Source organism: Bubalus bubalis, chromosome 15 (assembly GCF_019923935.1).
Source record: "Bubalus bubalis isolate 160015118507 breed Murrah chromosome 15, NDDB_SH_1, whole genome shotgun sequence".
Taxonomy (NCBI): domain Eukaryota; kingdom Metazoa; phylum Chordata; class Mammalia; order Artiodactyla; family Bovidae; genus Bubalus; species Bubalus bubalis.
This window is the reverse complement of record NC_059171.1, coordinates 4,402,833-4,430,006: the sequence shown is the minus strand read 5'-3', so window position 1 is coordinate 4,430,006 and position 27,174 is coordinate 4,402,833. Positions and strand designations below refer to the sequence as shown.

General features: G+C 40.7%; 1 protein-coding gene across 6 annotated transcripts in view; it reads right to left on the bottom strand.

Moving 5' to 3' along the window:
* RALYL (RALY RNA binding protein like) overlaps positions 1-27,174 on the bottom strand; it is an 829,045-nt gene that overhangs the window by 155,833 nt on the left and 646,038 nt on the right. For all 6 annotated transcript variants that reach the window (XM_044928503.2, XM_025264974.3, XM_044928502.2 and 3 more), the window contains one exon: positions 18,878-18,953. In XM_044928503.2, the coding sequence (XP_044784438.1) occupies positions 18,878-18,953 (76 nt within the window). The remainder of the gene's footprint in view (positions 1-18,877; positions 18,954-27,174) is intronic.

Below are 27,174 nucleotides of genomic sequence, written 5' to 3'. Positions count from 1 at the left end.
ATCCTAAAGAAAATCAACTTTCAATATTCATCGGAGGGACTGATGCTGAAGCTGAAGCTCCAAAACTTTGGCCACTTAATGGGAGAAGTCAAAAGACCTGATGATAGGAATGTTTGCAGGCAAGAGGAGAAGGGGGTGGCAGAGGATGAGATGGTTAGATAGCATCACCGAATCAATGGACATGAATTTGAGCAAACTCTAGGAGTTAGTGGAGGAGCCTGGTGTGTTGCAGTCCACGGGGTTGTAAAGATTCGGGCACAGCTTAGCAACTGAACAACAGTTACATTTCATCATTAGTCATTTGTAATCTAAACACATCCACATGTCATTTTCATCATTCTAAGGTCCTCTTGCTTACTCTCCAGGTCAGAATCCTGGAGTGGGTAGCCTTTCCCTTCTCCAGGGGATCTTCCCAACCCAGGGATTGAACCCAAGTCTCCCGCATTGTGGGTGGATTCTTTACCAGCTGAGCCACCAGGGAAGCCCAAGAATGCTGGAGTGGGTAACCTGTCTCTTTTCCACAGATCTTCCTGACCCAGGAACTGAACCAGGGTCTCCTGCATTGCAGGCGGATTCTTTACCAACTATCAAATTCACCTTAAAGCTGTAGCCAGCCAGGCTCCTCCAATCCTCTGGTGGAATTTGCCTACAATGGATTCCTTTTCTCTGGGAGTTTAAAAACAAAACATAAAGCTTTCCTTCTTATTTCCTGTGAAACTTTTTTCGAGGGCTTTCACGCCCAGTTGAAATCTCTGCTTAGGGGTCTCAGGCTCCTTGGCACATTCTATTCACATTCACCACCATCTGTGTGGCTGACCCCAGGGACAAGCTGATGAATCGCTGTGGTGTCAACCAAGAATCTCAGGGGCAGCTTTGACACTCACAGTGATGACTTTTGCCACCTTGGAAATTGAATCCGCAGGGCTCATCTCCCTTGGACAGGCATAATGTGCTTTCCTAGCTGTACCGAGAGGCTTGAGCCACGGCAAGAGGGACAGAGGTAAAGAATGGAGAGGAATCTCCTGGTAAGAAAGGCCATCAACCATTGGCAGGTTCCCCTGGGAGACTTGAAGTGCTTTCTCCAACAGTCCTGCAATGTTTAGCAAAGTGTCCAAACACTGCTCTGCTCTGATTCCAGAATCAACCTCGTCACCCCTCACATTGCAGAGGAAGGCATGCAGCTCTGAATGTTTCTAGTGAAATAAGAAAAATGATTTTCTGAGAAGAGAGACCTTCAAACTCCCTTACTTTTGCATTGGAAGATTTGCTCCTCTCAGTTCCAACCCTACGTAGTGAAGGGAAGTTAAATTCAAGAAAAGCTCGCAAGTGGTTGCTCAGCTGTCTCTTTCCATTGTCTTATTTAGTTACTCACTAATAGCTGTTAAATCCTGCAGGGAAACTGTGCAACGGCCCAGAGCACAGACAGGAAGGCAGGTAATCAGTCACAGAGCCACCCAGCTTCCTATCTCAATCCTCAGTCCCACGCTTTGCAGAATTCTAACGTCATTATCTTTTTCCCTCTATTTTAAGGGAACCTATCAGAGCCAATACACTTCTGTGCGGTCTTCTGATCGCCAGTCATAATGAGTTGTTCAGAGTGTGAATGGTGCTAAATGACAATAACACACGGGTTTGCGGGGCTGCCCCAGTTGGCCGAGATGTGTGTCCACTTTTGTCCTCACAAGCCTCTCCTGCCCACACACAGCCCCTCTGCCTTCCTCCAGTCTCCACTGCTCACCTGTGCCCCACATTCTCACTCCCATTTTGGTCCCAGGTGCAACCTCACCCCTCTCCTCTGCTCTCTCTTCATAAAACATGTGAGGCTTCTTCAGCCTAAGTTGCAGCTAATGTCCGATCCAGGCTTGGAAACAGCTCATGTTTACGTGTGTGGCTTAACTCAGCCCCTGCTCTTCCCAGTAACACACTTGTCCAGCTGATAGTCTCCTGGCTGAGTTCTTGTCTTGGAAGACTTGGGTTCTTTCAGACACAATTTCTCAACCAGCTGGTTTAAAAAAAAAAAATTCTGGCTCTTAATATCAGACTTTGATGAACTCCGTGGTCACAACTGGCACACATCTGTGCCATGTGGTCACAACTGGTTACAACTGTTGTGCGAATTGTCTACCTGGGCTACTCAGTATTACCTCTTCCTGGACTGTGTTGAAAATTCCACCCAGCTGGTGAGGCTGTGTTTCAGGGCAAGGATCTGTGTTAGTGTCCCTCTAACTCTACCGCTGTGGCTGTCTCACAAGAGCATGGCTTTATGGTTCTAGGTTCCAGCCCCTCCTGGGTTTCTCCTTCTGCAGGATCTGACCATGACCCCAGACCTGATGGATACAGTTTTGTAAAATATTCCAACACTCTCCAGAATGCTGAGTCCACTGGTGAGTTATTAGTTAATATGGCCTTTGGAGAGCACTGACCCAGTTGACTACTTCTTCCTGAAAACATTTTCTTCTCTGGGTTTCATACCACTTAGTGTAACCATCTCCTTGGTTGTTTCTTTCAAGTCTCCTTTGCCTGTTCTTGACTTAAAATATTAGTGTGTTTTAGAGCCAGGTCCTTGGAATTCTCCTCTTGTCCATCTTTAATTACACTTTTGGTGTTTGTTTCCATCCAGCCTCATGGCTTTGAGTGCCATCTACATACTGATGACTGACAGATGTGGATGCCCAGCCCAGCCCTCTACCTGAACTCCAGATGGGATATCGAACTGTTTACTTGACATCGTCAGTTGGATGTCTAAAAGATATCTTAACTTTAGTATGTCTAAAAGCTGCACTCCTAATCTCTACCACCTACCTTGGCATTCTCTGACCTCTGCTCTGAGAATTTCTTACCTCATTTAATTGCAACTTCACATGTTCGGATGCTCAGTCAAAAAATCTTGAAAACATCTATAGTAGATAGCCTGACCATCACCAGTTCCTTCCATCCACCCATCAAGAGATGAAATCTATACCCCTCAACTTGTATATGGACTAGCTTTGTGACTTGCTTCAGTGAACCGAATACTTGACAGATGTGACATTGTGCCACTTCCAACCTGGATTTTACAAGGATAGGCAGCATCTTCTTCCTTCTTGAACTCAGTCTCTAAGTGAAACTCTGATTACCTTGAGCCCACAGTGGTGTGATAAATTCTGAGCTCATCACATGGAAAGACCATGTAGAACAAGATGCTCAGCCAGCCCAGTGGTTTGTTCTAGGCGGCTCCAGCTGAGATACCAGATATGTCAGTGAAGAAGCCTTCTTGGACACCACACAGAGCAGAAGCACTCAACTGAACCCAACTTAGATTCCTGGGTATGACAAATAATACATTTTTTAAGCCAGTAAATTTTCCATAGCAGTGGGCAATAATATCCTTGACTCTGTACATTCCCTAGCAGTCCACATTCAATCTGTCAGTAAGTCTCTTGGCTCTACTTTCAAAATATAACCATAACATAACTATGGGTTTCATCTCAGATGCTACTGTTTTATCTGAGTCTCCACAATCTCCTGCCTGTTTTCCCATGTTCCTCCCTGACCTTTCATAACCTATTCCTAGCACAAAGCTAAGATGGTCCTTTAAAACTGAAGTCCTCTTATGGTACTACTTTGCTTAAAACCTTCCAAAGACCTTCCATTTCACTCAGAGTAAAAGCCAAATAATTGCAATGGTCTATAAGGTTCTAAGGGCTTCCTTGACAGCTCAGTTGGTAAAGAATCCGTCTGCAATGCAGGAGACCTTGGTTCAATTCCTGGGTCAGAAAGATTCCCTGGAGAAGGGATAGGCTACCCACTCTAGTATTCTTGGGCTTCCCTTGTGCCTCAGATTAAAGAATCCACCTGCAATGCGGGAGACCTGGGTTTGATCCCTGGATTGGGAGATCCCCTGGAGAAGGGAAAGGCTACCCTCTCCAGTATACTGGTTGGAGAATTCCATGGACTGTATAGTCCATGGGGTCACAAAGAGTTGGACACAAATGAGCAACTTTCACTTCACTTTCATAAGGCTTTACATGACTTGGTGCTCCCATTAGATCTCTACCATTTGCTTGGAGAAAATCTGCCTCCTTGCTTTCTCTCAAACACATGGGCATGCTTCTGCTTTAGGGCCTTTGTGCTGCTGATCCGTCTGGCCAGGATGCTTTTCTTCCAGGTAAATCCTCACATGCTCATCACCTCCTTCAAGTCTTCACTCAAATGTTACCTTCCCAGCTATGTCTTCATGGAAAGCCTTATTTCAAATCACAACACTTCTCCCCTTTCTACTCCTTTATCCCTCTTTCCTTGCTTTGCATTTTCTTTCATACCTCCTACCTTCTAACTTATGGTTAATTTAATTGTTTAGTTTTGTTTATCATCACTTACATCATGCTGGAAGGCAAGGACAGGGATAAGAAGCCTAATTAGTTAACAGCTGGTGCTCTCAATTCCCAGAACCAAGTTCAGCCAGTTGTATAATAATGATTTCATGAATGATTGTATCAGTGAATCTGTGTTTTCTTCTCCTCCACTAGATCCGTTAAGAGTCTCTAATATGGGCTGAATTTGGTCAATCTCTGAGCTAGCCCTGTTTACAGAGGCTTAGAGATAAGTCGTTCTTCCAGCTTGGAGTCTGTGTGAACCATTTAAAATTTCTGGGATCAGAGATCCTTCTCCAGGTCTCCATCATTCTGCTGTATACTCTTGAGACAGACCCCATGTAAAATTCCTATTTCGTCCTTTATCTCTAACCCCCGCCCCTCTGTCTCTATCAGTTTGAGTTGTCTCTAGCATTTGGTTTCTCTTTTGGCTCCTAATAGGTTCCAGCTCTTAATAGGTTTCTCTTTTGGCTCCTAATAGGTTTGGCTTTATTGACTATGCCAAAACCTTTGACTGTGTGGATCACAATAAACTGTGGAAAATTCTGAAAGAGATGGGAATACCAGACCACCTGACCTGCCTCTTGAGAAACCTATATGCAGGTCAGGAAGCAACAGTTAGAACTGGACATAGAACAACAGACTGGTTCCAAATAGGAAAAGGAGTACGTCAAGGCTGTATATTGTCACCCTGCTTATTTAACTTACATGCAGAGTACATCATGAGAAATGCTGGGCTGGAAGAAGCACAAGCTGGAATCAAGATTGCCAGGAGACATATCAATAACCTCAGGTATGCAGATGACACCACCCTTATGGCAGAAAGTGAAGAGGAACTAGAGAGCCTCTTGATGAAAGTGAAAGTGGAGAGTGAAAAAGTTGGCTTAAATCTCAACATTCAGAAAATGAAGATCATGGCACCAGGTCCCACCACTTCATGGGAAATAGATGGGGAAACAGTGGAAACAGTGTCAGATTTTATGCTTTTGGGCTCCAAAATCACTGCAGATGGTGATTGCAGCCATGAAATTAAAAGATGCTTACTCCTTGAAAGGAAAGTTATGACCAACCTAGATAGCATATTAAAAAGCAGAGAGGCTAGTCAAGGCTATGGTTTTTCCAGGGGTCATGTATGGATGTGAGAGTTGGACTGTGAAGAAAGCTGAGCTCTGAAGAATTGATGTTTTTGAACTGTGGTGTTGGGGAAGACTCTTGAGAGTCCCTTGGACTGCAAGGAAATCCAACCAGTCCATTTTAAAGGAGATCAGTCTTGGATGTTCATTGGAAAGACTGATGCTGAAGCTGAAACTCCAATACTTTGGCCATCTCATGTGAATAATTCACTCATTGGAAAAGACCCTGATGCTGGGAGGGATTGGGGGCAGGAGGAGAAGGGGATGACAGAGGATGAGATGGCTGGATGGCATCACCGACTCGATGCACATGAGTTTGGGTGAACTCTGGGAGTTGGTGACGGACAGGGAGGCCTGGCATGCTGCGATTCATGGGGTCACAAAGAGTCGGACACAACTGAGTGACTGATCTGATCTGATCTGAAGTTCCAGTGGTGCCATCTCAAGATCCCTCGTGGAAAGCAGCTGAGTGGGCTGCCCTGCTACCTTCTCATCCTTTTTTGGTCAGTATCCCAGGACTGGGGCTTTGTTCTGGAACAGGATCTATGGTCAGTGCTCACAGCTTGGCTACTGGAAGACAACTGTCTCTGGCCAGGCTGAGTATAGAATGTCTGTCTGATAACTGCCTGCACACATTATTCTCATCTGTACACAAAGCCATTCTTTCTTGAGTTTTATTTCTTCAGCATTAATAATATACCTGGTTTTTCAGTTAAAAATGAATGCCTGGTATTACTTATTTCTTTCATACTATCTTTATGGGTTTTTTCATGCCACACTTCAACTTTTTTTACACTTGATTTAGTTCTTATTTTAAAATATTGGTTGTGTGATATTTCTTTTCTCAACCCTCTAAACGTGAGCTATGCTATATTGAGCTTAGGTAATAAGCAGTAAAACAAATGGGAAAAACAAAGTCTTCAGCAAATCAAGAAATTAGACATTCCAATTCTACTTAAGTTCTTCTAGAAATGCCTTCACCCTGATATTGTGGATAGTTTTAGTAAGGAACCTCTAACAGTTGCTAGGCAATCCAACTCAAAATGCTGTTTTACACACGATCATCCATATTTTCCTTCTGCTTCCTTTTCAAAAATAGCTGTTGGTTGGTGTATTATTTTCCTAAAACGATATCTAACACGTTGACCGTCTCCAGACTCATTATGACTGGCTGTCCTGCAGTGATAGGTTTTCTCTGTGCAGAGTCAGGAACACAGAACCTCTGCCCCCTCTCTCTGCCATGGACCGTACGCTGTGCACTGAGGCTGTCACCTGTGCCTTATTCGGATCTACTCGGTTGCTCGTTGCAGCTCGCTGCACTGTGCCCTTTCCAAGCAGCAGCGACAGCATCGGGGGCAAAGTGGCTGAAACAGAGTTCAATGCAACGGGCCGGTTAGTGTCAGTCACCGCTTGCCTCCTTACTGGCTCACTAATTTGCAGTCAGAACTGCCCTCCCCGTGCATCCCTGATTAGCGATTTTATTGCACCACTTGAAGGGCTCATAAATTTTGACTTTTTTGTTTTTGAAGATCGGCTGACTTCAGCTGCATCCCTGCCTGCACCCTACTCCTCTCTGCACTGTGAGCTCCTGACCCTGCGTTTAGCCCAGGCAGGGACCCCCTCTCCACGTGGGGCTGCTGGCCTGAGCTGAACTCTAAGACAAATGTTAATGACGTTGCCCTTTTAGAAAATTAACTTTTCTAACAACCACAGTGACTGAGAGTCTGGCTTTAAAGATGAAGGGCCATATGTGTTGAACTGGTTTCACACAGTACTGAGTACAAAAGTCCTCATGCTTACTTGCTTGTGTGCTTTTGTGCTTATCATCCACTGCTGGTAAAATCTGCTTTTAAAATCTCTCTCTCTCTCTTTGGTTATAAAATTCTCATTAAAGATATTTGCATTAGGTATTAAAGTTGCAATAAAAATACTATCCATATTCTCACTGTCCAAAGACAATTACAGCTAATATTTTGATCTCTATTTTTTCTCTTCATATATTTGTTTCATTTGTGAGTAATTTTGTTTTTCTGTGTCTATAATCCATAGTTTATATAATTAGATGCTATTATATATGCTGTCCATATATTTTTTTAATTCAACTCTCACACCTCTTCCCTTGTTACTTGAATACCTTGTGAGCATTCTATCTAGTGGATGTGTCATATAATTACTGCATAATACTTGGGTTGAGTCAGATTATTCAGTATTATAAATACAACCACAAAAAACATCTTGGGAATAATTTCACTTTTTTATGTTTTCAGATGTTTGGGATTATTCACTTAGACATACTTCTGGAAATGGAGTTACTAAATCAAAAGATACAAATATTTTAAGATACTGGGTAGAGTATGAAGGAATAAAAGCATAAACCTGCTAATGAAGAACCTATGCCTTACTTTACTCTCTGGCTTAGAAAGTAAACAGCGAGATCCCAGAATGTTACAAATGGGAATAAATTAAGAAATCAGTACTGATAGTGAATACACTCCATCTTGTGACCAAGCCAGGGCAGTGTCTTTTGGAAGAAAAAGTCCAAAAGCAAGTTCCACTCCGGCAGAGAGCACCTCCCTGATGACTGCTGGTGCTCTAACTCTCGATATCTCATCATGCAAAGCATGAAAACACAGAGTGAGACACAGAGAATACATCACACAAAGGCAATGGCACCTGAGTTCTGTTTCTCAGGAGGCTTTTGTTCAACAGAAAAGCTTGTTTTTACAAATGAAAGAAAACAACTATTTCATGACGTGCAGGAGATTCTAAAGCACAGTGAAATTGCCAGCTGGAAGAAAAGAGTTGTGCGTCTTCCTCACACAGGCCAGTTCTGGGGATGGGGTGACATTTCGGCCCTTCCCTCCCATGCTAGGTCTATCACTCCTTTCCCGCTTCTCCCAGTTCCAGAAGAGGAGGTCAGAGGCCCTCGTGTGAAGATCATAAACATCCAGGCGCGGTCATTTCTCTTTCCATCTCTGGGGCTGGGCAGCTCACTCTTGCTTTCACCTCCTCCCATCAGGCAGCCGTGTGACTGATCTGAACAGTGCTGGTCTACAGATCTAGCCATCTTGGGACATCGCTCTTTTTGAGTTTCATGCGGTCATTACAGGATAGTAAATTGCTTTGGGAGAAGCAGAAAGGAAGACTGTGTGGCTTGTTGCACTGCCGTTTATCCTTGATTTTTGTTGAAAGACTTGATGAGAAAACTCCCATTAGTCTAAAAATAGTGTGTGTGTGTTGCATAACTATTACTGAGGGTTGTATCTGTTATGCTGTTTAGAGGATTTCATGTGCAATAGTAATCCTCTCAGAAGAGAGAGTTAGGGAAAAAAATCAATTTCTTGTCACGGATTGGAGGACTCTCTTTAATAGATGATTAATAGATTATCATGCATTCCCTTTTGGGTTGACTGCTAGGAATCTCATAGCTAAATCTGATGCCCACTTTTAATATCTTATTATTGTACACATCTTCTAAGTACAATTTTCCAGCCCCCCCCCCCCACAACACTCCCAACTTCTACCTCGTTCTTGGCTTTTACTTCTTAAAATTGATTGTATGATTTTTGCTTCCTTTGATTTTATCATAAGTTGCCTCAAATCAAACTAATACAACCATAGTCTTTCAAAAAGTTTTAAAGATGAATTTTCTGCATCAAGGAACTGTACTATTCAGCTTCTTTGTACCAGTACCATGTTTTTTTTCTATAAGCAAGAATTTATTCATGGATATTTATGCATTAAGAACATAACAGAAGACTGCAAATAGGTCATCCTTTAACCTAGCAGAGAATTGCCTGCAGCAGAACTATTTTAATGGGTATTGTGTCAGCATTTCTTTAAACATTTTACATTAAAAGGTTTATAAATTATATTTGCTTCATGTTGAAATATGAGCTATATACTATAAGTAAGCATAATCGTTTATTTTTAAGTCTCCTCTTTAGGCAGTTAAAGGAAATGTTAACCTGTTTAGTTAACTGTGAATTTTAGCAACATTATCATAGCTCACAGCTCATTTTAAATAGCTTCTTAAAATACTTTGTTATAGAACTTTAAAAAAAATTATCATAATAATGAGAATAGTTAAGATACAGACAACATCTATCAGAGTTCCAGGCTCTTTAAACACATATTATCTTTCAGAAAACTTTTCCTCTTCCTTTATGAAGCTGAAAATACTAAAGAATAAGAGCTCCACTTTGAATTACTGGTGATTTTAGTTTAGTTGAATTACTGGTGATTATGCCCTGCCAGTTTTAGGATCCAGGCCACCTAAAAACTCTCTTCATCAAACACGTGCACAATTTTGAAGCAACCACAAAGTAAGTGTTTGGAACCTATTCTGGCTCAAAAGCATTTTATGTTTGCTTGGGAAGCGTGAATTGAAGAGAAGTCGCCCTCAGTTACCCAGATATATGGATGTTCAGCTTTGAGTTTTAGAAGTAGACACTGGTGCGTATTTTCTCTCACAGATATTGGCAACTGCACTTTTCCGTGGTAGTAAGTTGGTTGCCCAGGGAAATTGGATTAGAAGCAAGAAAAAAAGAGAGAGAGTGATTTGAGAGATAATGACTTCTACACAGCCCTGGCGACAACTTGCTTTCAGACTGAAGCTTATAGGCATATCAAGGCTGGGCCTGTATCCATTTCAGGACAGGATGCATTAGTATAGGGGGTAGGAATACATTTCCCTGTTCTCCGTACAGTCCATTTAAAAGCCCCAGAGCCCATTTCTGAGGGGGTTCACCAGACTTGGCAGGTGAAATAGACGCCTTTACCAGTGTAAAGTGGAGAAGGCAATGGCACCCCACTCCAGTACTCTTGCCTGGAAAATCCCATGGATGGAGGAGCCTGGTGGGCTGCAGTCCATGGGGTCGTGAAGAGTCAGACACGACTGAGTGACTTCACTTTCACTTTTCACTTTCATGCATTGGAAAAGGAAATGGCGACCCACTCCAGTGTTCTTGCCTGGAGAGTCCCAGGGACGGGGGAGCCTGGTGGGCTGCCGTCTCTGGGGTCGCACAGAGTTGGACACGACTGAAGCGACTTAGCAGCAGCAACCAGTGTAAATGGGGGTACTGACGCTGGAAGGACTGAGCTTCTGAAAGTGAATGTGGATTATCCTTGACCTTATACAAGAAGACATAAAACAAATGATCAATAGCTAACTGGTAAACATCTTTTTAGTACACAGAGCAAATCAATACAGTGGAGATACCCAGACGCTCTTGCTTCATATTGATTTTGGGGCTTAGCATTAGCTGAAATTAGCTTCTGTTGCTTTCCTTTCTATTGTTAAGGTTCTGCGGGACACTGTGGATCCCCGAGGGTCCCTCTTTGCTGTGATGTGCCAGAGTCACCGTGAGGAACGGCAGTAGAACTCAATAGGTCAAGTGGGAAACAAGTCACCACAGATACTCTGCTGCAGAGTCACCTTGCTCGGCCCACACTTTGAAAGATTTTGATCATTGATTTTCCTTTAGTAACCCGCATTCATGGCTTTCACCTCTAACTTTGGTGATCGTGAGATGGTAATACTATAGGTTACTCTGTGACCATCTTAAGGAGTCTTAATGGCACTTGAAGTGGCAATCTTGATTTCCATGGTCATCTCTGTGGGGTGGAAAGGTTGCTATGAAAAACAAGTTTATAATAGCAACAAAGCCATATTTAGGAATGATCCTTAGTAATATCCATGCAATGAGTGGAAGACACTTGATGCCTTATGTGTCTTACTGAGCTGTGCTCCTTGTGACCCAGAGAGCTTCCTCTGGGTGTTAAAAACCTGTGCTCTTCAGCTTTGATAAATAATATCTTTGTTCTCTAGTTGTCAGCTTTACTCACATCAGAAGGGAAAGCTCTGTCTCCTTTACAAGCAGACGCAAAACCATCATACAGTTTTTCTCATTTAGCAATTGTTAGCAGTAATTGGAACTTGGCATGCTGGGAAACTCACTTCCTGGGGGAGAGTGATTATTTCAGAGCACCATAGATACTTTGTATTGTGCATAGCACATGTGAAGCAGCAATTTATGAAAAGTGACAACATTCTTCCTAGAGAATGGATTTGCTATTCATCATTAGGACTAGCTCTAATATTTATGGAGTGTTCGCAAATGATTAATTACATTTCATTTACAAATAGCCTCATTTTTATTATAAGTGTTATTTTAATGAATTGTCTGTCTATGAATTCATGGGCAAGACTGAAATAATTTTATTTTTTACTTCTTTTCCCCAATCCCAGACCTGAACTTGGATAAGGAAATGGCAACCCACTCCAGTATTCTTGCCTGGAGAATCCCAGGGACAGTGGAGCCTGGTGGGCTGCGGTCTATGGGGTTGCACAGAGTCGGACATGACCGACGTGACTTAGTAGCAGCAGCAGCAGACCTGAGCTTTCTGCTGCTCATCATGCCTTTCTTATTGCTTTAGTGGAATCAAGTGATCACCCCCCATTTCCCCCAGTTGCCTAAGCTAGAAACCTGGGACATATCTGTAACTCACACTCATCCTAACACCCCATTTCCAGTCACTCATCATTTTCAAATGGCTCCTTGTCGCTGGCAGAATAAGAGCCAGATTCCTTTGTCTGATTAGCAGTCATAGAGGGATGACTGAGCCTCCACAGCCTGGTGATCCAAGAGGTGTATCCCAGTTCTTGGCACGAGATGCCATCTTCATCTCTGTGACTGTCCCCACGTGTTCTCTGCCTGGCATGCCTGTCCTCAAGTCCTTTGTGGAGTGAGTGCCTGCTTCTTCAGAAGTTGGCCTAATTGTCAACCAGGCTTTTCACTTCCTGTCCACCAGGCAGAATCTGTAATTCTCCCATGTATTTCCTCATAGAACTATATGTGTCCTTCATGTATGCTATGGGTGTATCTAACTTATATACATGATATTAATATACTGAAACCTTACTGTGCTTTTTAAGAATAGCATCTCTGTGTACCGTGATATTCTAGCACATGATATGCTTAGTGAAGGTTGGCTAAACTGAGAATCCTGTTAGAAGTAACAAATCAAAGCAATGCCTCCATGAATATTCCATTGTAAATACTACTTTGTGGTTGACGACGCAGATAAAATGGACAGAAGCGAAGAAAAAAAAATCTAATGGCAGATCACTGACATCCCCAGTAGAGGAAATAGACGTAGAGACACAGTAGTTTAGGGCACAAAGATAAATCAGAGGTTACTCATGACCATAAAGATGGTTTCCTTTTATTTCATTATGCCCTCTCCTTGCCCTGCGGCCTTTGCATTTTCTGGATCATTTGTCCAGAAGAGCAGCTACCTCAGTGCCTAGACCGCAGTAGACACAGAATGAATATGTCTTGTATGAAAGAATGAATGAACAAATGTAATTATTCTAGCTCTTTCATTTTACAGATGAAGAAAGAGACCCGAAGATGCAAAGAGTAGCAAAGTAGAAACCACCCTTTTTCAAGCTGCTACTATATTCCCTCAATGAACTGTGCTTTCATCTCAATTATTCCATTTTATATTATTAAGAAAAATGGTACAGCTATTATGTTAGGTAAAGAACTTGAAACGCAAAACCTGTGCCCTGTAAGAACACAGATCAGTGGCAAATCTTGTTCTCATGCTAAGTAGAGTCTACAGGCTTTCCTCTGTCACCTGCTGGCAAGATATTTATGGAACAGAAACATAATTGATTATTGGTTTTTGTGGGCAGAAATCTCTGTGCTTCAGAATTTGTATTGTTTATATGGTAGAAGGTAAGTAAACACAGGGAGTTGTGATCAAGGGGCAAGATCTTTAGACTTGAAGGCTGAAAACCAGAGTTCAGTTCCTAATCTTGTTACCTTTCTTTGGGAAAATCCTTTATTGTCTTGGAAACTTAGTTTTCTCATCTATGGAGCAAGGCACATAATACCACCTTGGTCGTGTTCTGCGGTGAACCGATGAATAATGACTGTGAAATCACAGTTGGTCTGCATAAAGTAAGGTATTATTATTATTAAGCTTACGTAAGAATGGGGGCATGTGAATAAAAAGGATTTCTGAACTGCATGTTCACGCTCTTTTGTTCCCTCTGTTCTCGTTTTTCTTGCAATTTCAGAACGTCTCAGCCTTCTTTTGTGTAAACAGATGAAACTAGGATAAATAAGCATTTCCCCTCTAATGTTCTGTATACAAAATATCAGATTTAAATAAACTTCTGCTTCTAAGTCTTCTGAATTCACAATTCAACATAACTTAGAGAAATAACAGTTAAAAAGACATTTGTTTCTTGTCATAAGCTTCTATTCTCAAAAGAAAACCGAAACATTCCAAGAACAGGGAAAATGCGAAATTAACATCATTGCACAGACAGTGGAAGTTCTTTGATGAGAAGAAAAGCCATTGGCAGCTTTTTCTGATAATAATTGAAATTATGACATTTCAAAAATTCTGCATTAGCTGCAACTCTATGCATACATTTAAAAATCTATCTGATTACAAATTATTTGCACTTCTCGGTTTCTTAAACATCGTCCTTTACCTCTAACAAGGTACAGAAAGCATCATTTGGCGTTTGTTGATGACTTCATCTCTGAGTTTTAATATCAATACTGCTTTATGACCAATTACCAACATTTGATAAGTCCTGTAGCTTTCTCTTTTTATATAAAAATGTTTATTAAATTAAATAAAAGAACACGGCCAAAATGAAAAAGCAATTATGATATATTTCAAGTGTGTCTTTTCAGATTGCTGATCGTCATACCTTACAGAACCCTGTGGCATTAGGCGTGAAAAAGACCTTAGAACTCATCTAGTTCTGACCCTTTTACTTTATAGTCCGAGAAACGAAGCTGTGAGTGGCTGAAAAGGAGAAAGGCTAGTTTTCAGAGAACAAAGGCAAGAACACAGCTCCAAGCTATCTTTTGAGGGCTCTTCATGCTACAGTATATCAGAATATAATCGACTTTGATATGCATAACTCAATTCTCTTTTATTCAAATGATATCAGGAGAAAGGGGCCTCGCTCACCACTTACATTAGTTCTTTGGATGTGGACCCTGACAGAATGAAGATACGTGTCTGGGACAGGGCCATATAAATTGCATGATAGGCGATCTCAACAGTGCGGAACAATTGGCTAAGTCTAACCAAAGGGGATTTAACAGAGATGCAGAGTCAGCACTTAGATTACAAAAAGCAATGGCAAAAGTACATGAAGTGGAATATATAGCTTAGCAGTGGAACTTTTTTTTTTCCCCCAAAAGTGGCTGTTTTTAAAGAATCAAAATTTCCATGAGTTTAATCTTGACATCTTCTCCAAATCATTTGAATTTTACTTAACCAAACAGAAGTCTATATAGAACGATACAGTCTAGTCTAAGTAAGTGTGTTCTACTCCATCCATCTGAAATTGAGACCATAAGCAATGACCCTAAATCGGGGCATGTAGAGGAGAAAGACTGGAATGTTAAACTGACTCAGATTCAAGTATATTAGGAAAGATTAAAGGAATTAGTTAATATCTCTGTAGAAAAGAGAAGGATTTTACTTGTTTTTTCGAGGAAATAGAGGTGAAAGAAACACATTCTTTGTAACAAAGAGGCTGCATGATCTGTTGGAAAGAAGTCAGGGCATGGCATCAGAAATCATGAGCTTAATAGCTGGCGCCATTATTTACCGACTTGATGGACATGAGTTTGAGCAAGCTCCAGGAGTTAGTGATGGACAGGGAGGCCTGGCATGCTGCAGTCCATGGGACTGCAAAGAGTCACATATGACTGAGTGACTGAACTGAACTGAACCATATCTACCAGTAGCATGACCTAGGGAAGATTTCTAAGAAATGGCATATCAGGTTCTTGATCTGCAAGATAAGAGTAGCAACATCTACATTGCAGAATTGCTGTGAAAATTAAATAATATATATAAAATATGTGCAGTACATGACATGCACTAGTCAGCAAATATTAACCTTCTACCACTTGTTAGGTAGAGTCATGAGAGATTTTTATTAGATTTTACTAGAGGAATATCATATAGATATTAGGTGTGAAAAGGACCTTAGAACTCATCTAGTTCTGACCCTTTTACTTTATAGTCTGAGAAACGAAGCTGTGAGTGGCTGAAAAGGAGATAGGCTAATTTTCAGAGAACAAAGGCAAGAACACAGCTCCAAGCTATCTTTTGAAGGCTCTTAAGGGTTGTTTAAGTGAAAATGAAAAGGTTAGGCCAGATCCCTACCAATGCTCCTTGATATAGATATACCACCAACATTTTGCTGTACTTTATGCCAATAAGGATTTCTCTTCAGAATATTTGATTCTTTATAGGTTATATTCTCCTTTAAAACTGTAAGAATTTTTACTACTACAAATCATAAAATAAACCACTTTGGCATTCCTTCCTTGAGAATCCCAGGAACAGTAGAAAGGCAAAGAGATATGACATTGAAAGAGGAACTCCCCAGATCCATAGGTGCCCAATATGCTACTGGAGAAGAGTGTAGAAATAGCTCCAGAAGGAATGAAGAGGCTGAGTCAAACCAGAAAAGACATCCAGTTGTGGATGTATCTGGTGGTGAAAGTAAAATCTGATGCTGTAAAGAACAATACTGCATAGAAACCTGGAATGTTAGGTCCATGAATCAAGGTAAATTGGAAGTGAACACTGACATCTTAGGAATCAATGAACTAAAAAGGACAAGAAAGGGAAAATTTAATTCAGATGGCCATTATATCTACTATTGTGGGCAAAAATCCCACTCTAATCAAACTCCATTAGAAGAAATGGAGTAGCCCTCAGTGTCAGCAAAAGAGCCTGAAATGCGTACTTGGGTGCGGTCTCAAAAACGACAGAATGAACTCTGTTTATTTCCAAAGAAAACCATTCAATATGACAGTAATCCAAGTCTATGCCCCAACCATTAACGCCAAATAAGCTGAAGTTGAATAGTTCTATGAAGACCTACAAGACCTTCTAGAACTAACACCAAAAAAAAGATGTCCTTTTCATCAAAGGGAACTAGAATGCAAAAGTACGAAGTTAAGAGATACCTGGAGTAACAGGCCAGTTTGGCCTTGGAGTACAGAATGAAGCAGGGCAAAGGCTACCAGAGTTTTGCAAGAGAATGCACTGGTCATAGCAAACACCCACTTCCAACAACACAACACACGACTCTAGACATGGACATCACCAGATGGTCAATACTGAAATCGGATTGATTATTTTCTTTGCAGCTGAAGATGGAGAAGCTCTATACAGTCAACAAAAACAAGACTGGGAGCTGACTGTAAGTAAGATCATGAATTCCTTATTGCAAAATTCTGACTTAAATTGAGACAGTAGGGAAAACCACTAGACCATTCAGGTAGGACCTAAATCAAATCCGTAAAGATTATACAGTGGAAGTGACAAATAGATTCAAGAGATTAGATCTGATAGAGTGCCTGAACGATGTGGATGTTCATAACATCATACAGGAAGCAGTGATCCAAACCATCTCCAAGAAAAAGAAATGTGAAAAGGCAAAATGGTTGTATGAGGAGGCCTTACAAATAGCTAAGAAAAGAAGAGACGTGAAAGGCAAAGGAGAAAAGGAGAGATATACCTATCTGAATGCCGAGTTGCAAAGAATAGCAAGGAGAGATGAAAAAGCCTTCCTAAGTGAATAATGCGAAGAAATGGAGGAAAAAAATAGAACGGGAAAGACTAGAGATCTCTTCAAGAAAATGAGAGATACCAAGGGAACATTTGATGCAAAGATGGGCTCAATGAAGGACAGAAATGATATGGACCTAACAGAAGCAGAAGATATTAAGAAGAGGTGGCAAGAATACACAGAAGAACTGTACAAAAAAATATCTTTACGACCCCGATAATCACGATGATGGTGTGATCACTCACCTAGAGCCAGACATCCTGGAATGTGAAGTCAAGTGGGCCTTAGGAAGCATTACTATGAACTAAGGTAGTGGAGGTGATGGAATTCCAGCTGAGGTATTTCAAATACCAATAGATGATGCTGTTAATATGTTGCATTCATCATGCCATCAAATTGGGAAAACTCAGCAGTGGCCACAAGACTGGAAAAGGTCAGTTTTCTTTCCAATCTCAAAGAAGGACAATGCCAACGAATGTTTAAACTACCGCACAACTGCACTCATGTTGCATGCTAGTGAGGTAATGCTCAAAATCCTCCAAGCCAGGCTTTAACAGCATGTGAACTGAGAACTTCCAGATGTACGAATTATATTTAGAAAAGGCAGAGGAATCAGAGATCAAATTGCCACCATTTGTTGGATATAGAAAAAGCAAGAGAATTCCAGGAAAACATATACTTCTGCTTCATTGACTCTGCCAAAGCCCCTTTGACTGTGTGGATCACAACAAACTGGAAAATTCTTCAAGAGATGGGTATACCAGCCCACCTGACCTGCCTCCTGATAAATCTGTATGCAGTTCAGGAAGAAACAGTTAGAAGTGGACATGGAACAACAGATTACCAAACTGGGAAAGGAGTACATTAAGGCTGTATATTGTCACCCTGCTTATTTAACTTATACGCAGAGTACTTCATGTGAAATGATGGGCTGGATGAAGCACAAGTTGGAATCAAGATTCTCAGGAGAAATATCAATAACCTTATGGCAGAAAGTGAAGAGGAACTAAGGAACCTCTTGATGAAGGTGAAAGAGGAGAGTGAAAAAGCTGGCTTAAAATCCAACATTCAAAAAGCTAAGATCATGGCATCCAGTCCCATCACTTCATAGCAAGTAGATGGGGGAAAAAATGGAAACAGTGACAGACTTTATTTCCTTGGTCTCCAGAATCACTGCAGAGGGTGACTGCAGCCATGAAATTAAAAGACACTTACTCCTAGGGAGGAAAGCTATGACAAACTTAGACAGCATATTAAAAAGCAGAGACATCACTTTGCCAACAAAGGTCCATCTAGTCAAAGCTATGGTTTTTCCAGTAGTCATGTACCCATGGCGAGAGTTGGACCCTAAAGAAGTCTGAACACCAAAGAATTGATACTTTTGAACTGTGGTGTTGGAGAAGACTCTTGAGAGTCTCTTGGACTGCAAGGAGATCCAACCAGTCCATCCTAAAGGAGATCAGTCCTGAATGTTCATTGGAAGGACTGATGTTGAAGTTGAAGCTCCGATACTTTGGCCACCTCATGCGAAGATCTAACTCTTTGGGAAAGACCCTGATGCTGGGAAAGATTTAAGGCGGGAGGAGAAGGGGATGACAGAGGATGAGCTGTTTGGATGGCATCACAAGAATTTCAGAAAACTCTGGGAGATAGTGAAGGATAGGCAAGCCTGGCATGCTGCAGTCCAGGGGGGTCACAATGAGTGGGACATGACTGAGTGACTGAACAACAAAATCATAAAATAGTGCTTGCGTACTCACCTGTAAAGCGCAGAAATGGGCCTCTTATTTCCAGGTTTTGGTCTGTATGGTTTTGGTTCTCCTGCCATATTGATATCTAAAAACATAAAATAGCACTGATTGAGAAAGTATTAAACCATTTGTGAAAATAAATCGTGATGTTGCATTATCTTTTGTTTTTTTGTCTATGAAATGTTATATGACATTCATTTATTCACAAGTGTTTTTTGAGCACCTACTCTAGGCCAGGCTCTGTTTGAGGTATTTCATGTACCAAATGTGTTAGATCCGTGCCCTTGTGGGACTTGTCTTCTATGGGGAGGGAGGGCATAGATAGTTAACCACAAACATAACAAATAGGAAAATGATGTAACATATCAGAAGGTGCAAAGTACAACGAAAATAGCAAATATTGGACAAGGTAGAGGGATCAGGAATGCTCACTAAAACTGTAAAGGGAAAGAGGGAGAATGATTGTAAAGCAAGTATACTCCCATAAAAATTAATTTAAATAAAAGAAAGAGGCAGAATGAGATGTCCTACTGATTTGCAGTTTTGCCTGGAATGTCTCTGTATAGACGTTTTCATAGAATGAAGCTTTGTTCATGAGAGGAATTGTTACATTCCCTTTGGTAATATCTTCTCCACGTAAGCAGAGAAGAAGTGTTAGAAAGGTGGAATTATGGAGCGGACAAGGTTTACTGAGGGAACAGCAAGATGCATTCGGTAACTGGCATGTTCAATTACAGAGTTCTGGAATGATCTGAGGAAAAGACAGCATGTCGCTTGCTTTCAAGAACTAAAACTATAACAGAGTCTCTAAGATAAGACGAGAAGATGCCTAAAGTAAATACATGACAAGAGAGCATTTGCATGAATTACCAACCTTAATATTTTTTAAAAATGTGTAAAACTGTTATGAAGTTGGGTGGTAAAGGTTTGGGAAGTGATATAAACTGTTATATTTAATAAAGTTAACATTTCCAGAGGATGATAAAAAAAGAAAATCTAAAGGAAGTGAACTTTAAGAAAAGCTTTGAAAGAAGTGAGGGGCATTATTTTGACAGAAAAGAAGGGCAAAGTTCTATTTCTCACAAGTGAAAAATGGAAGTGTTAGTCACTCAGGTTGTGTCTGACTCTGCAACCCCATGAACTGTAGCCCACCAGGCTCCTCCATCCATGGGATTCTCCAGGCAAGAATACTGGAGTGGGTTTCCATTCTCTTCTTCAGGGGATCTTCCTGACCCAGGGATCAGACTCAGGTCTCCTGCATTACATACAGGGGGCTACATACACTGTCTGGGATGGATGGACCACCCATCAGTAAAAGCAACCAACATATCTGGATGGAAAATAATGGATCTCTTTTAAAGTAACTAACACTGGTGTATAGACAATTCACAACGCTGAGCTGGTTTCTGCTGTCTAATGAAATGAAAGTTGTGCGTATACCTCTCTCCACTGCTCGTTTAGGCTGTATTCCCATACAGGCCATTACAGAGGATTCAGCGGAGTCCCCTGTGCTGTACAGTAGGTCCTTGTTGTTATTGATTTTATATATAGTAGTGTGTAGATGTCAATCCCAGTCTCTCAATTTGCCTGCCCTCTTCCCGCTCGGTACCCACAAATTTGCTTTCTACACATCTGTGATGCTATTTCTGTTTTGTAAATAGGTTCATTTGTACACATTTTTTAGATTCCACATATAAATGATTTCATATGATATTCATCTTTCTCAGTCTGACTTACTTCACTCAGTATGACAATCTCCAATTCTAATCATGTTGCTTCAAATAGCATAATGTTATCTCTTTTAAAAAACACATTGGGCTAACATCAAAGTAAGGCATTCACGGAAGCCTACATCTGAGTGGGCGTGGCAAGCCAATGGAGATGGAACACTGAGCCCGGCTTGGTCTTGAAGACGTCTGCTGAAACCAGAACTCGAGCGTTCGTTCTCATGTCCTTGGGAATCCGAGGGGACAGGAGGCAGGGCCCACACTGAAGGATAGGAAATGCTTGCCCATCTAAGTCAACAGCCATATGTGGGGAAATCCTTAACTAGGAAGAGAAGGAAGCCTCTTCCACCTGCCAAAGAATATCAATATACAATCCACAGTAAACACCATACTTAATAGTGGGTCAATGGGCACATTTTCTTTAAGATCAAGGGATTTACAAAGGCTTTTACTACCACCATCTCTATATAACACTGTACTGGATATTGTAGACAGTGAAGTAAGACAGGAAAACAATATCAGAAATGGAAAAGAAGAACTTAAACTGTCATAATTGCTTATAACATGTGGGTCCACAAAAAAACTCTGAAGCATCCACAGATTACTACAATTAAAAGAGTTTTTACAAGTTTCTTGTATTCAAAGCCAATATACAAAATTTAATTGCACGTTCCTACATGCCAATACATATTTAAACATATGATTTTAAAGGATGCCACTTGTGTAACATATAAGTACCAAGGGATAAATACATTATAAAATTTGAAAGATGTTTATGAAGAAAATTATAACTCTGTATTGGGAGATTTTACAGTTATTTTACATAAAAAGAGAATTTGGAAGGCTTGATAAATAAATTTATCAATTCTCCTCAAGTTGATATATTGATTCTACGTGTTCACAATAAAATCCCCAAATACTCTTTTCATGTCTATGGGGCATTTGACATGCTGATTCTAAAATTTATATGATAGAGCAAAACATCAAAATATCCATAATATACTTGAAAACAAAAGCTGGCAAATTTGCCGTATCAGGATTTATTTTAAAGCTGTAATAATGAAGAGAGCAGTTTTGATACAAAAAGAGAAAACAAACCAATGGAACAGACTAGAGACCCCACAAACTAACTTACAAGTAGATGAAATACTTAAATTATGTTAGAGCCGGTTCAGCTGACGAGTGAGTAAAAGATAGACTTCTGATGCTGTAACAATCGGTTATTGGTTGTTATTGTTTATTTTTGGTTACTGGTTATTGTAGCAAGGAAATATATGAAATTGGACCTCTAATTAAAATAATTAAAATCTATTAAAATCTGTTAAAAATAGATTACTTATTAGATTAAAAACCTAAATGTAAGAGGCAAAATATAAAACTTTTAGGAGGAAATACAGCAGAATATCTTTATGAGATCAGAGTATAGAAGGATAATCTTAAACCAGACATAAAAAGCACTAGCCTTAAAACATAGGAATGATAGATTCTACTGCATTAAAAATCAAGTGCTTCTGCCCATTCAAGTCACATTAAAAATGAAGAGTCACAAATTAGATAAAGAAATCCTTGATGAAAGATTTGTTTCAGGAATATATAAAGCATTCAAGTAAGAAGAAAAAGAGACAAACCACCAAATAGAAAATTGGGCAAAAATTGGTTAAGGCACTTTACAGAAGAGGAAATATGAACGCTGAATAAACACATGAAAATATTCTCAACCTCAGTAGAAGTGGTAAATGCAAGCAAAACCACAATGACATATAACTGATGCCCACTGGATTTACAATAGTTTACAAAGTCTGACAATATCAAAAGTTGATGAGGCTTTGGAGCAAGTCAAACTTGTATACATTGTGACTATAAGCATAAATTAGTGAAACTATTTTAGAAAATAATTTAGTAGTTTATAATACACATAAAATGCTAAGTCCTGTGAACCAGGAGGCACGCACATATAGAAACTCTTGGATGTGTGTATCTTGTAAGAATGTTTATTGCAGTACAGTAAAAAATTCATAGAAAAACACAAACATTCATTGGCAGATAACTGGATAAAAGAATTTTGTGATATATTTACACATCAGCATACTACAAAGCAGGAAAGAGTAGGGGGTAGAGAGAGAGAAACACAGAGCTATTGGCTACAACGCTGATGTACTGAAGAATCAGGAACATAACACTGAGCAAAAGATGATATCCTGGAAGAACAGTGGCAGACTGAATCCTTTTATGTTGATAAAAATACAAACTTAAACAATACACTGCATGGGAATGAAAATACACATGATAAAACTAAGAAAAGCAAGCAGAAATAAGCAAATGAGCTCAGGATGAAGGTTGCCTCTAAAGGGGCAGATGAGGATACGGGACTTGTGAAGGATATCTAAAGGACTTCAAAGTTAATCATAATGTGCTATTTCTTAAACTGGATAGAGGAAGTAAGTTTATAATATAGCATCACACTGTATAACTTAAATATGTTATAAATTTTATTTTGAATATAAATTTTATATAAATATTTAATTTTCTTCATATATTTATATTTAATGTCTATCCAAAAATTTAATTTGTATAATAATTAATACAAAATTATAAAAGAAAATGATAACAAAGGTAGTAAGGTGTGTGTTGATAAATATTCAGGTCAGGGCAGTGGATTTTGGTGAATAAGGATTTCAGTAGAGATGGTGAGTGGGTAAATAGAAGAAAAGAGCTGTTGGGAGGATGGATTACTAGACGGGAGAAGATTATTAGAGCCTCCAGTTGGAAATTTTCATCTGATTTGAGTGGGAAATAACTTTGGATTCTGAGTAAAAAACAGTCCTGAGAATGAATTAGGAAGACACTGACTCATATAATTTGGAATAAGGCCCAACAAAGATCTAGGCTGTCTAACCCTTCACATATGACAGAGTTGGAACAAAAAAGTGAGTGAAACAAATGAAGATTTGTTATTTTTATAAGCTCTGTAATGATGGTAGAGGTACATATCCAGGAAATATCATTAGACACACTATTGTATTTCTATCTTAGAATTCTTTACTTTTGAACTGAAACAAACAAACAAAAAAACAATTCTCATAAGTAAATTAAAAAAAAAAGAGAGAGAGACTTAAGACTATCAAAACAAGTATTGTAACATCCATTTTATAAATCATCTGTAGCTAGTGGCTCTGAGTTTGATGGTGGATCCATACAGTGGGGCAGCTTCCCTGGTGGCTCAGACAGTAAAGAATCTGCCTGCCAAGGCAGGAGACCCGGCTCGATCCCTGGGTAAGGAAGATCCCCTGGAGAAGGGACTGGCTACCCACTCCAGACTCTTGCCAAGAGAATTCCATGGACAAAGAAGCCTGATGGGCTACAGTCCGTGGGGTTGCAAAGAGTCAGACACAACTGCGTGACTAACACTAACTAACTACATACGATGGAGTGCTTCCCTGACGGCTCAGTAGTAAAGAATCGGCCTGCCAGTGCAGGAGACACAGGTTCCATCCCTGTGTTGGGAAGATCCCCTGGAGAAGGAGACGGCCACCTACTCTATTATTCTTTCCTGGAAAATCTCAGGGATGGAAGAACCTGGGAGGCTACAGCTCATGGGAAAGAGCCTGCCAGGCTCCTCTGTTTGTGGGATTTCCCAGGCAAAAATATTGGAGAGGTTTGCCATTTCCTACTCCAGGGGATCTTCCCAACCTAGGAATTGAACCTGCAACTGCTGCTTTGGCAGGCAGACTCTTTACCACTAGTGCCACCCGGGGAGCCCAACATACCACGGAGATGCTTTATGAGAGGTTGTTACTCAGCAATTTCAGACATCAGGTGCAAAAAATCTTTTTTTCTTATAGACACTGGATAAAGTCTGAACACTGAATAGTGTTCAAATGCATCATTTTCCTTTGAATGTTTATAAATGTATGATTAAATATGGAAATTTATGTATGTTACATGGCTATAGTAAAGATCATCCATGTCCTGGCGTTAGTGGACAAGGATGCGTGTGAGAGGGGCTGGATGTAGACAGGGGAGCAGGAACAGTGGGAGTGAGCTCAGGAAATCAAGGAACATAAAGCATGGCCAGGGTCTGGATGAGTGAGTGTTTCCTTTGTGTTTAGCTTTATTGATACAAGATTTCACTGTGGTTTTGGAACAACCCATCTTATTTGGAAGGCAAAGTTCAGGTTTGTCTATCTCAAAAGCTGCTGGCCTTGAAGAAAGCCTCCAGACAGTGTAAATAGCCTCTGGACCCTGAACTTTGTGGTCAGCTGCAAAGAGACCTCCCAAGACTTCCTTCCCTGACTGTGCTGGGGCTGTACAAGTCACCCACAGGAGGGACCAGAGGAAGAATGACCAAGGTCCAATTTTCTGCCACTCTCACAAGACAGGAACTTTGGAACAAAAGGCTGAGATACAAAAAATGAAGTGGCTTTTCTTAAATTCCCGAGTTTGCAAAGATTCTCAGTAAGTACCAACATTAAAAAATCTTACATTACCCTCAAAAAAGAATGTAGATTTCATCATCGCAACAAATGCTTTTGAAATGGGTCAAAAAAATCCTAGTTAAATTCCTACTTGTTATGCAAAAGTATATATTGAGGTACTTATATACCAAGGTGATGGACTGTATTATCGGAGAATTAAAATCATATTCTTGTAGAGGGCGTTGATAAAACTAGACAAGCATTATGCAACAGAAGTCTCCTGAAGAGTTTCTGCTTGGGTTTGAGATAGGCTGAGACCTGGGCCCTTTGTGGCCGTGCTGCAGCGTTGGCACCTAGACAAATGTCTCCTCAAGCAACAAATTACAGAAATTATAAGGGGCTAAAAACAAGTGCAGAAAGTGAAGAAGAACTAAAGAGAAGTTGGCTTAAAGCTCAGCATTCAGAAAACTAAGATCATGGCATCAGTCCCATCACTTCACAGCAGATAGATGGGGAAACAGTGGAGACAGTGGCTGACTTTATTTTTCTGGGCTCCAAAATCACTGCAGATGGTGACTGCAGCCATGATTTTAAAAGACGCTTACTCCTTGGAAGGAAACCTAGACAGCATATTAGAAAGCAGAGACATTACTTTGCCATCAAAGGTCAGTCTAGTCAAGGCTATGGTTTTTCCAGTGGTCATGTATGGCTGTGAGAGTTTGACTGTGAAGAAAGCTGAGCACCGAAGAATTGATGCTTTTGAACTGTGGTGTTGGAGAAGACTCTTGAGAGTCCCTTGGACTTCAAGGAGATCCAACCAATCCATCCTGAAGGAAATCAGTCCTGAGTGTTCATTGGAAGGACTGATATTGAAGCTGAAACTCCAATACTTTGGCCACCTGATGCTAAGAGCTGACTCACTAGAAAAGACCCTGATTCTGGGAAAGATTGACGGCAGGAGGAGAAGGGGATGACAGAGGATGAATGGCATCACCAACTTGATGAACATGAGTTTGAGTAAACTCCGGGAGTTGGTGATGGACAGGGAGGCCTGGCGTGCTGCAGTCCATGGGGTTGCAAAGAGTCGGACATGACTGAGCAACTGAACTGAACTGAAAAATAACTGTATGCATGCACAGTTGGGGCAAATTCTGGACAAAAAGATACAAGAAGACCAACAAAGCCCAAAACCAATTTTGAAGAGTAGGGAGCAAAAGCTGGGGGTCAGAAGCAAAAGCAGAGTGCTGCACAGGATCTCTGCACAAATGCCACCAAAGGAGTGGGCAACCCACCTAAGCCACCCCTCCAGCCCAACCTCTGAACACACTCCTACCCTCACCCAGTAGAAGGAAGCAACTTGCATCCCCTGAGCAAGCAGGCAGGGAAGCAACAAGAGAACCTGTTCATTGTTTTTCTCTGCCTCGTGCTGGATGATGGGCCCAATAAAGCTTTGCCAGAATTGCTTGTCTGGTCTCTGATCGATTTGTATTGATTAAAGAGGTCAAGAGCACTAGTCAGTAACAGGTTCACCATATATCACACCTGTGTAGAGACAAGCCCCGCCCCCCCCTCCAACCCTGTCCAGGTGTAAGGACAGTGCAGCTAAACGGATTTAAAGCTTTATCTATGCCTGGAACTTCTCTGGTGACTCAGATGGTAAAGTAACCACCTGTGATTCAGGAGACCTGGGTTCAAGTCCGGGGCTGGGAAGATCCCCTGGAGACGGTAATGGCTATCCGTGCCAGTGTTCTTGCCTGGAGAACTACATGGGCAGAGGAGCCACGTGAGCTACAGTCCATGGGGTCACAAAGAGTTGGACGCCACTGAGCAACTATCACTTTCTTTCAGGAGATGACTGGAGGTTGCAGACCTCTACATGGAGGGAGAAGAGGTATTTGCACTTTGTCATGTGACATTATGAACCTCGGTAAGAACCAATTATGAAGCTGATCGAACAGATCCTATGTCTCCTTTGAAGTTTTAATATTTCAAATGAGCATGAAAAAATGTGAAAAAATTCAAATTAACTCTAAAATGATCCTTCTACTATTAAATTTCAGATTCAAACAATTGAAACATATCCCTTTGGGTTGCTAACTATGTCTTTTCACAGTAAATTGCTTGAAGTATATTAAGGGTTCCAAAATCTAATCAATTTTCTTCT